The sequence below is a fragment of the Mycetomoellerius zeteki genome, unplaced genomic scaffold (genome assembly GCF_001594055.1).
Source record: "Mycetomoellerius zeteki isolate Tzet28-1 unplaced genomic scaffold, Tzet1.0 scaffold221, whole genome shotgun sequence".
NCBI classification, from domain to species: domain Eukaryota; kingdom Metazoa; phylum Arthropoda; class Insecta; order Hymenoptera; family Formicidae; genus Mycetomoellerius; species Mycetomoellerius zeteki.
In genome coordinates, this window is record NW_017257184.1 from 2,237,456 (window position 1) to 2,249,461 (window position 12,006).

At 40.1% G+C, this 12,006-nt stretch overlaps 2 protein-coding genes across 7 annotated transcripts in view; one reads left to right on the forward strand and one right to left on the reverse strand.

The window, feature by feature from the left end:
- LOC108723001 (cytosolic carboxypeptidase 1) overlaps window positions 1-12,006 on the reverse strand; it is a 31,830-nt gene that overhangs the window by 9,752 nt on the left and 10,072 nt on the right. For all 5 annotated transcript variants that reach the window (XM_018448434.1, XM_018448431.1, XM_018448432.1 and 2 more), the window contains exon 14: window positions 11,750-11,928. In XM_018448434.1, coding sequence (XP_018303936.1) covers window positions 11,750-11,928 — 179 coding nt within the window. The remainder of the gene's footprint in view (window positions 1-11,749; window positions 11,929-12,006) is intronic.
- Window positions 4,380-11,006, forward strand: nw (narrow). 2 transcript variants are annotated; one of them, XM_018448439.1, is made up of 4 exons: window positions 4,380-4,567; window positions 7,987-8,344; window positions 8,697-8,859; window positions 9,813-9,890. In XM_018448439.1, exons 1-3 carry the CDS (start codon window positions 4,522-4,524, stop codon window positions 8,854-8,856), a joined length of 564 nt encoding a protein of 187 aa, XP_018303941.1. In that variant the 5' UTR covers window positions 4,380-4,521; the 3' UTR covers window positions 8,857-8,859; window positions 9,813-9,890. The 2 variants fall into 2 exon arrangements, with proteins under 2 accessions (XP_018303941.1, XP_018303940.1); XM_018448438.1 differs by having other exon boundaries at window positions 4,387-4,567; window positions 8,697-8,852; window positions 9,813-11,006.

The following is a 12,006-nucleotide window of genomic DNA, read 5'->3' on the forward strand; positions in this document are numbered from 1 at the left end:
GCGGACGCGATGCATTCCCACGGGAATACCACGATGGGAATTCAACCTGTTAAACTGACCTATACCAAGGTACCAGCGGAACGTGACTTGCGCCGCGAGGTATAAGCCCAGGCACTCACGGTACGATTGATATGCACAGAAATCTGAACAAACACAAGTTCCTCGCAGCCGAATATCCCATTTCTCTTAGGCGAGTCTACAAGCGCGAAAACCGATTAATTTTATTGTTATTCATTCGGTGTTAAAGGAAGATATAATATGAATATGAAAGCGATTAATCTTTCTTGATCAACAAAGGATATGGAATCTCTCGTTAAAGTACTCTCTCTCTCTCTCTCTCTCTCTTTCTCTCTCTCTCTCCTCGATTAATAAAATCCACATCCTGCATCAAACATGTTTAATGAAGTAGCGGCAACCGCGAAACGCTTCTTAGACCGCGCGCTACTCCGACCGATTCATCTGCATTCCTGAATCGTGGTCCACGAAGGAAACCGTCACGGCGCGCTACCCTGTCATTAAGCTCGCGGCACGGCATCCTCCTGTGCAAGAGCTGCAACAGGCGGACATTGCACGGAGTCAGAGAAAGAGAGAGAGAGAGAGAGAGAGAGAGAGAGAGACAGAGACATAAATAGAGAGACGATTTCCGTTGTGCGGTAGGTCTTGGATGTCACGCGAGGTCCTTTTTGCTCACGATCGGCCCGCACAGCGCGCCGCGTACCAGAAATAACACATCGCGTATCTGATCATTGATCCGGTAATTCCGCCACTAGGCAGCATCTTCACGAGAGAGAGATAATACCGTAAAAGGACGGTGGCGTGAGGGGATGAGATACGAAGGGGATAGATGGAAGACGCGCCGCGTTTTCTGGGACGTAGAGACGCATCGGTTCCTCTCGTACCGGTTTCGATATTGTAATCAGACGACTGGGTAAGCCTATATTCGCTCACGATATATTCCGAGAGCAGGTGGATCGATCTCTCGGATCAGACGCGAACACATGGTCAGAAATGAAGCCTACCTTGAGATGTGAGCCTACCTTTTTGCGACTCGCGTTATCGATACAAACTTGCGCCAACACATTCGATACCGGTGTTACTGCTTCATTGCTTTATAAAATATTTTCTCTATTAATAATTTACTCCTCGAAATCATTCGTCAAACGGAATCATAGCGGAACAAATAAAACATACGTTTAACTGATTTTATTAAATATCTAAAAGTTTCTCAAATGAGACGCTTGTTTGAAGATAAAGAGTCTTTACTGCGGGAGTGAATGTTATCGAGAGAATATGTGTGTGTACATAAAATAAATGAATCGGAACAAAAAAACAGAAAGTAAAGCAGGAAATTTAAATGCGAATAACAGTTTTCCATATCAAATAGCCAACGTTGAGAATAACAAATCCTACGATCGTGAGAGGCCTCTTCATAGAGAGAGCCCAGTACTCCGGTTCTGTAACTCTTAACGACAGTTCGGTATCGTTATATTATTATTGCGCAGCTTCTTTACCATATACAGGGTGTCTCAAAATTGACGATAAATATTTGAAGAACAGATTCTTTGTAACATTTTGAGACGAAAAGTCTAAGGCCCAGTTTTTCATTTTTTGATTAACTTGTGGTTAGGCTTAACCTGATGTTTTATCCAATAAACTTCATCTATGATGATGTCATAGGTGATGATCCCATTGGATGAAATATCAAATCAAGCTTAACCATAAATTAACCAGATAATGAAAAATTGGGCCTAATACAGAAATGCCGAAGCTAAGTTTAAAAATGGGAAGAGTCTAAAAATTATGAATGACAGGACTAAAAATAAATGACAAGACTAGAATTTCGCACGCTCAGGAACGGCAAGATAGTCAGTATCAAAGTGCTTCCTCTAACTTCATACTTTTGACAATAACAAAATTCAACACCTTTATACTGATCACCTCATCATCCCTGAGCGCACAAAATTCTAGTCTTATCATTTATAATTTTTAGACTCTTCCTGAGTAGAACAACAAGTCACGATAACGTCAAAATGACATTAAAATGAATCAAAAATGATTGAAAAATGACTTTTAATGATCATTTTGGAATCATTTTGATATCATTTTGATATCATAAGGACTTGTTATTCTGTTTGGGTTCTCATTTGAAATCATAGCCTCGGTATTTTTCGTATTTGGCTTTTCGTCTTAAAATATTACAAAGAATCTATCTTTAAAATATTTATCATCAATTTTGAAACACTCTATATAATACCTGTGCAACAACAATATAACGATACCGACACTATCGTTAAAAGAATCGGGGTACTGTGTCGGTAGAACACGACTATAAAGCGACAGTAATAAAACAGGATTTAATTATACTTTATTGCACAAATTTCAACTATTGAGAAAAATACTTGACACGATGGTCCCGATAAAACGTCGGTGTCTCGCGCGTATTAAGAGTACGGAATAGTTTTGAGACGACAGTTCGCGAAAAATACATATATTCTCACTGATCGATCGATGAAACGTCGTACAAAGTAGAACGTATGACACACGAGCAATGCGATAACTCGTTAATACGCCCCGTTCATGGAGTGACGCGTTTTGCGATACGATCTCATATCATTAATCACACGAAAGCTTAATTGAGACGCGCCCGGTAGTCCTCGCACGCGCCGCATCGCAATATCTGCGATGCATGCGTGCATGCGTGCGTGCATGTGTCCGCTCGCAAGTTGGTGAGCCAGAATTCCAGCGGGTTTTGCGATGACGATGCGCTTCGAAAGAAGTTGAACGCGAGTAGGAGCGCCGCAAGAACAAGACGGCGCCAAAGGATGCGAAGGAAGCAGCCAGTCGAAGTGCTCTCGGTGCTCACATCCACCGCCCGTTTTCTTCACGTGAAGTATGCGTGATACCTCGCTATGATTCTGTCGAGCGAGGTTTACATATATTATTAGATGGACCGATATTTTGGATGAGTACTTTGATGAGTATAGATTACGTATAGGTATTAATAATCGAGTCCAGCACTCCGGTCCGTTTATTCGCTCAAATCTCGGGGTCCCAGGCATCCAGGTATCAATGTTCACGAGCCGGTCTTCCGTAGATCGAAGGTATAATTATACAGATTTCCTTCTCGGAGGCAGGCGATTTGTTGCAATTAGCGTAGGATTTGAGCGGCACGATCGTGCGTGTCGTTTCGCTGACGAATGAAGTGAGGTGAATTTTTAGGGATAGATGATATCGGAGCGCGTACGAGAGGATGCCTCCGAGGAGGCGTTCAGAAATGAAGTCTGCCTTGAAACCGACGTCTTTTTGCTGCTCGCCGTCGATACAAATCCACGGAGAACCGTGAAGACCGCGGCAAAGTAAAATTCCGTACCGCGAGCGAAAGAAGCGACGGCGTTACGACGAAGGAGGATTTACGGTGTCGGGAACAAAGTAAGAGCGAGCGCGAGCGCACAGATGTTATTAATGGGATTAACGTAAACGCTACGTTGATCGATATGGGGATAACGACGTTCTTGCTATTACTCGCCCTTCCATTATTTCATGTCCGCGCGATATACTGCTTACAAATGGATTATACCTCTTCGCCGAGCAAACATTATTCATACGACGACTTTGCTAGTTAATATAATTAAGCCGATATAATCACACGTTGTGTGCTAATTTACAATTGCGCCAACGAGAGAGTATACAGACAAGTACGCTTGACAAGTGGTTGCTCCTCCGACAACTGGAGTGTTCGCGGTTTTTGTTGCAAAAATAATTATTTGCTTTAACGACTAATGATCGATCGAAGTTGATTAACTTATTATTCGACATGAAGGTACGTATATTACTCAGTATGTTCATACAGAAAATAAAATTGCGAAACGTAATATCACTAAAATTATTAAATGGCTAATTATTAAAGACGACTTGTCAAGTATCCGAGAATAAGGTCTTATCATCTGTCGAGAAAGATTTTCTGCCGTTAAACGTCCACGATTACCTTTCTCGAATACTTTACGATCGCGAGAATAAAGGCAACCTCCCCTCGCCTTGAATTCTAATGTATATTCTCGATTTTGCACATCATCTTCGTAGTCAAGGGAAAGAATCGATCGCGGGACATGTCTCCACGTTGTTCAGGATGGACATCTATTGTACGTCCTTCCTTCGATCTTGTCACCCGCGATTTTTTTTGCAACAAGGTTCAATTACTTTTCGATTCGTCTTCATACGGTCGTCATCATTGTCGTCTTCGTCGCCCTCGCCGCAGCCGCCACCGCCGTCCCCTTCGCGCGTTGGACTCCTGCTCTAGGTTAGCCAGTGAATCATCTTCAACGACCCCCTCCTCTGGGATCCGGGCAGAAGACTCTTAAGGGGGCTCACGGCGCAGCGCGAGGCCAGTCCGAGAACGCGATCCTAACACTAACATCCGGTGTATTCCGAGAGAAAAAGGGAGAGAGAGAAGACGAGAGTCGGAAACGGAAACGACTGACTGCTTGATCGCCGCACTGCCAACACAGTAATCGGCACGCTAACATGAAGATCATCCTGTTGCTCTTCGTCGTCGCGGCCTTCGCCTCAGGTTAGTACCCTTTTACACCACGACACAATGCCGGCTCGTTCGTGTTCACTTTAACACCCGCAGTGACGACTTCATTATTATGAAATGATTGTTCTCTTAACTTCATCATAGGCATGTTGGATATACTCTTCCGCTCGTCCATCGGCATCTCTGTACGATCTTCTGATTATCCACTTAACGCGCAGAGTGAAAACGACAATCATTTATTTTAACACTAAAGAAATTTTCAAAATTATGTAAAAGATGAGATTGTAAAATTGAATTATGAATTATGAATACTTGTGACTAAATTATTTAAATATTTTATTCCTTTCTTTATAAGCAATTTAAAATGTTTTGTGAAGGTTTAATAATATATTAAAAAAATATATATTTTTTTTAATATATACTATATATTCGATATATTTTTCTCTAAATAGATCTCTCTCAGCTACAAATACTCATTATTATATTTGAAATTTCTAATTTCTATTTTTTTTCTCTATTTTAATTAATTGCTTTTAATATTATTTCCATTAAATATATTTTCGTATTTGAAAACATTTCTACATTACACCCAACGTTTTTAAAACACGTATTTTAAAGTCATTAAAAAAACCCCTGCGCCAACTGTTAGCGCATTCAAAGTTGAGACCGGAAACAACCGATGGCAGTACACGCAAGCAACATAATGCACCAGGCATATCGCGTCTTTTCAAAGAGTTTCTACCCTTTCAAAATTCTATTCGTTATAATGCAATATTCAGAATCTATAAAAATTGACTTGATAGAAAAATACTACTTTCTAACTGCAAAAATAATAATAAGTAATCTGAGTAAGAGAAATCTTATATTCGGTCAAAGCGAATCAAATCTTAGTGCTTAAATATTTCGATGTGAATAACAAATAAACTAAAAATCTCTTACTTTTTTCGTAAGAAATGTACATTTATACACTAAAAGAACTAAATCTTACTGATATTCACGTATGATTTATATTGAAATCTCCAAGTAAAAGTGAAATTACATCCAAGAGACAATCCTGCGTGTGAAAGATATTTAAAGGTTTGCTACTCGCAGTCATTAAAAATAAAAGAGAGAGAAAGTAGATTACATTCAATAAACGTTTATCGAGATCGTTTATAAAAATTCGAGCGCCGTGTATGTGGACTCGTTCCTTTGGATCGGGAATCTCGTTGAGTATCATTAACCGAACGGCGGGAACGCATTACGTGAACGAAGCTGTAGTTAAAGCGGCTAGTCGTCTCTTCTTCGCGCGCGCACACACCGGCGGCAGACGTCTCAAGGCCTTCGGGTCATTTACCACCACCTGCACGTCCAACTTCACGATCCGGAACGTTTTTGCCCCGGATGCGCCTCTACGAAGTATCCAGAGCCGTGACTAGACTTCTACCAACCAGCCGAACGGATGTATCTTGCACCGTCTTGCTTCGCCGCCCGTTGTATAATGACGCGGTCCATGCACACGCGAAATTGGTCCCTCTTGGGAAATTCAGATCAATTCGCTTCATTCCCGTCAATCGAGATTCTTCAGGATGGGGTAACAAAAAAGTTTTGAACCATTTGTCTTTTTAAAAAATTAAACAAGCAAGCAATATTATATTGTAGATCTTTTCACATCGTGTTTTCACCTGTATTGTTCTTTTGATCTTTCACTTCGATCTCGTTAAGTCATTGAGCCTTTTAAATTTCATGACTGCGACTATATGTTTAGTATGAACTCATTTTCTTCTTACACCAAAGCCTTCTTTTGTTTCGTAACTCTTACGTAAGAGTTACCAAGAAATATCTCGACTCACTCAAATATAATTACCAGGCATTTTGGTGCCCCTCGCATTTCTCTCTTTGTCTCTAAAAATCTCTCCAAATATAAAACTTAAAAACTCAATTTTTCTTATCATCATCAGTTTTCACAGCCGTAAACATGTAATAGAGAGCAGAGAACAATCGCAACTAGAAACAGTGTGAGGGACTTATATTAGTTGCGAGTTGCGACACTCGTTCACCTATGGAGCTATTCGGGGGTGTCGGAGCGTCATAATTCATAAGTACAGTTAACCAAATAGCCGTCACGGTTCAATGAACCCGCAACTTGATGTATCGTGTGAACACTGTCCTTGTCATAAAGCTTCGAGTCATTGTGAAGCCGGCTAAAAACGCGCCGCATCAGAATACGCATTTAGAGTGAAATTAAAATCGTATTATGAAGTGAACGACGTTGGAATAGTCGCTTCAATTTCATTCTTTTTTCTACGTCACTATTGTATCGTATATAATGCGATGAAAATGATACTTCTTAGCGTATAAATATATATGATCTTTTTCTGAGTTCTTAGAATCGTTTATTATGACGAAGTTGATCACGTATAAATTAGAACTGTTACTTTTGACAACTTCGAAGATTCGAAGAATTTCGAACTTTCAAAGTTTAAGTTGCTTTTAAAGCTTCGAAAAAGATATTTATGTGAATGGGAAAAAATGAAATTATATTTGTAAATATATATATTCGTATACTTTTTTATAAAAAGATATTCATTACTATTAATTATATTAAAATAATAATTGTTTATTTTTAATTTTTCGAAGCTTCAAAGATTAGAGTATTGAATCTTTGAAGCTTTGAAACTTCGATTTTTGAAAATTTTAATGCTGAGACTTTAAATTTCGAATATCGAAGCTTTCGAAGGAAATCACTAATTCTAGTATATAAATTATTTAAAAGTTTCCAAGTTAAAATCTTGACTTTGATACTATTATTTCCATTAACGATCTTATTTTATTATGTATATTGAAAAAGACGTCGGGATGTTTTTAATTATAATAACGGTTCTCGATCGTGAGCTTGGAATACAATACTAAAATAGGATACTATGTACATTAATATTCACTGAACGCATTCTCTTTCATCTCTACTACCATTTGTGGTTTTGTCGGAACTGAACGACAGACATGCTTCGATAAATCATAAGTTGCTCTAGAAAATTCTTTTTTAATAAAATACGATCAAGTGAATTGAAAACCTATCTATCTTTAATTATAATTATAGAAAATATCTAAAAAGAATATAATATTAGAATACTATAAGAATGTCAAAAATTATGAGAGATGATAAGAGAGATTGAATTAGTATATTTTATTACAAAATTAATAATTCTTTAATGAGAATATAATTATTATTATATTCGCTGTCATTGTGTGCGTAAATTTGAAGCCAAGTATACAAACATACATCGAATTATCGTGCGTATCCCGAGAATGATATCAACTAACTTGCCCTAATTTCGCACACGTGCTACAATTGAATGCATTCTCATAGTACAGTTTTAACGTGGTTTAAAATAACACGTGATGTAAACGCAGCTTTTGGCGATATTGAAGAGACTTTTGGAGATATTAATGATACAATGTTTCATTTACAGCTCAGAGGATCACAACGATCCAGCTGGATGGCATACAGTATTTTGTGTCACGAATGAATCCCTACAGTCCGGAACTGAATTACTTCTTGGCGTATCAATATTGTCGCTCGCTAGGCCTCCAGTTGGCATCTTTCGAAACGAAAGAGAAGGCCGACACGATGACGCAATACCTGAAGAACGCCGGTTACACGAAATACGATTTTTGGACCTCTGGCAACAAGCTGGGCACCGACATGTTTTTATGGATGAGTACAGGACTGCCGTTCAACGTCACTTTCGACTACATGCTGAAGCGACCTGGTAACAGACCTGCCGACGTACCACCCGGTACCGAACCCCAAAGGGTGGCGCGTGAAAGGTAATATCTTTCATGTGTACCATTTAATGTACTTCGTGTATAATATTAATTAGTAAAAAGTGTCAGTCAAGTCAGGAGACAATTGAGCACATTCGCTAAGCATTAATTAAATATCTACTGGACTTAAAAATAATGGATAACATAATCATATAATTTCAAAGAATCAATATCTTTTTACCATTTTTCACGATCGAAGAGTCGCATACTAGTCACCCGTAGTTGTTAGCCGAGCAACGCGGTTATCAGCCACTCTCTTCCGCAGTTCTAACACCCGGAAACTCATGCATGGAATAGCTAACGTCAAAACAGGTATTCTCGTTTAAATTCCAAAACGCGAGTTTCTCGATTTCAGTGGCGACAGCGGCAGCGCGGACGGATGCGTCGCGATGGTAGCACCTACGTTAGCTTGGGAGGCGCAGGATTGCACTCTCGTGAAGGACTTTATCTGCGAGCAAACAAGATGCTACTACTACAACTACGGCAGCATTCCAGTCTCCGCGACTCAGGGGTAAGAGGTGAGATAATACTTGTCACAAAAATACACGAAAGGAAGAAGAGAGAAAGAGAAAGAAAAAGGGAGTCCGGGAATACCGATGTACTCTAAGCGAATCTCGCTTATGCACGGACAAAAAGTAAATAACCCTCCGGCGATAAGCTATGCAAGTGCATATCGCAATAATTGAACGTGTTTTATCCCTCCTGCTACCGAAGTATGCAGGATGGCTGACTTTAACGACGCGGATGAAAATTTATTATTATATATATTTGTGAATGAATACATGAATGTATTCGCGTAAATGTATTCCGTGTCGCATTATTATATATAATTTCGATCTCATGGAACATAGAACTTGAATCTATTTTTAAAAAAATACTTAAAGTTTATGAGGACGCGAAACGACGTGGTACTTGTAACCGGGACAAACTTTTTCCTCCGTGCAGTCTAGTGAGAAATAGAAATAGCTTGAAACGAGAAATGCTTTATCTTCCGCAATTCGCGACAGATGGGGAACGATTACTACTCGCTAGTGTTAAACCAGTTCGTCGAGATCTTCTTCGCAAATAGCTAATAGCTTCGAGATAAAAGTGTCGATGAATGAGGATAGCTCAGCCACGATACGGAATTCCAGCAAATGCCTTTGCAGCTTATTCTTATAATAACGCAGTTATTCTCTCGCTTCTTGACGTACGATACTCATAAACATATACTTCTTACACACACAAATACACATATACACACATGTATAATTTCACTCAATGCAGACAACTACTATAAAAATATTTACGTTAATCCATTGACAATGAAACTACGCTTTCTTCTGCTATTAAAATGCGGCGCTTAAATTAAGCCACTAATAATGTAAGATGCTAACTGTAAATATCCTCATTAGATTTTCAAGAAATTAATTATTTTAATTCTTGTCAAAAAGCGATGGTGATAATTATCTTATAAATTTTGTTTTTTCAGAAATCACAGGCCCTATATCACGACCACCTCGGCGCCAGCCAACGACGACCAAGCGAGTGATCACGGAACCGACAGCACCAACATCGACGATCACCATCCGGGTACCAGCGCTCAAAACGAACAGGAGGCGACATCACCGGAAGCGGATACATCCGCGGATGAGAAACTATCAGAGGACCCGGTCGTCAACAGGCTAATCACCACGGCCGCTCCTGCATCTGGCAATCAATATCAACACACAGGAACGACGGCAGCGGCGACGTCGCTGTTCGACGACGGTAATGAGCGCGAGCGTACGGTCGTCGGCGACCTGGACGATATGAGACCGAAGGACATCCCGAACATCGCGACTCTGTTCACCGTGACGTCTCAAGCGCGCAAGGACAGCGTTTTCGACGGTCTCGAGACTCGCGAAGTCCTCCGGCCGTCGGTCTCCCGTCCCGTTGTCTCCTCCGCCTCCTCTTCCTTTTCGTCGGAGATGAAGATGGAGCATCGCGAGTCCCCCGACTACGGCGACCTGGCCGCGGAGACTGAATTACCGAATAACGGTCTCGAGGACGCCCATACGATTGGACCGTACGACAGCGTGCAGGATTACGTAAACGATCAACCGATAGACACGGCGGCGTCGTCGGCGGACTCGGCGATGATGAAGGACCAGGACGATGACAGCAGCACGATCCTGCCAGATGCGGAACCGGCCTATAGGTACAACATCAAAGTGCGCACCAACGGCAAAGTATTAGACCCTCCGTCCAAGTAACGCTTTACTTCCTCCTAGGTAACGTCGCGTTATTTCGTTTTATAAGTGACAGAAACAAATCGACATTTTTGAGGAATTAGATATATATATATACATATATGTATGTGTGTGTATATATGTATATGTATATCAGAGTGCGTTTTGCACATGCGACACGAGCGAGCTGTCGCCGTTATGCGGATCAAACAGATTGTATACCGTTGTAGCCGCTCGCCGTTTAGCTCTAATTTAAGGCGTACCCGATACAATGCTCGATAGTTTTGAATCAGAGAGGCACTATTATCAGCTTTCTCGGTCGGCGGCAGGCAGAGATGATTATTTCAAACCCTTAAGATTTCGGTGTTTGAAAGGAACGAGAATGAGTTACGCCGTGGCTCAGAAATGATATTATCAAAGATGTCGAAAAGGAAAACCGTAATGTCAATCGAAAAGACGAATTATTCTCCTGCCGACGTTACTCGACAAGCTTTACATTTTCGCAAGGGCATTTACTTGATTACTCAGCTCTCATTTTCTATCATCGATGACGCCGGCGGATATCATTATCATCACATTACATTTATTCCTCATTTCTATCCCATTAAATTCTCGTTTTCAGCATTAATAACAAAGTTTAGAACAATAGACAAAATAAAAGAACAAAACGAAAATGAAAGTTCAATTATTCATAATCGAATTAGATTGCCAGCTTCCGTCAGCGTTTCATATCTTTATAAGGTGGTAATCATCATCATCATAGTTAACGTATCTATACGTCTGCAAGACGAAACGTTCGACAGCCAAACGATTCCCAAAATATTTTGGAATACGTGACGGATGTCGTGAAAGCGACCGCCGAGAGTTGGTCGTAAATGTTTCGGTCATCCAGATGTATGATGATCGGTGTACGTAGTTTCATCAATGAGAAACGTTGCTCTCTAGCTATTACGGTAAGTCACTTCCATATTAATTTTGTGTACAACAGCACGAATGTGCAACTTGTGTACTGAACTTTAATAAAAGTACGATTACAGTCTTATGGTATCACGCGTTTGCCATTAGATGTTCCCTTTTATATCCTTAACGTAAAGTTAGAAAGTCTTAGGCTAAAGTTAGACACATTAAACATCTCCATCACAGCTTTTGTTTAATAAAAAAAGCGGTTTGATAGAAATATATATAATCGTTAACTCACCAACCATTCACGACTCCTTCTATATTTAGCATAGGAATTATTTTGAACACATAATCGTCACGTAAACTGTTGGCGTACTGATTGTCACTTAGAAGAGCCTCCATGGTTCCATGCATCACCCAAGAAGCGTTGCTTTCACCAGGATGTACTCTGGATGTTAAAAATATCATCTTTCGTGTCTAAAAGGAAATGATATTTAGCTTTAAATATTTGCTGTGTTAAACGACGTATTGTCATGCGAAGATTTATACATCTTA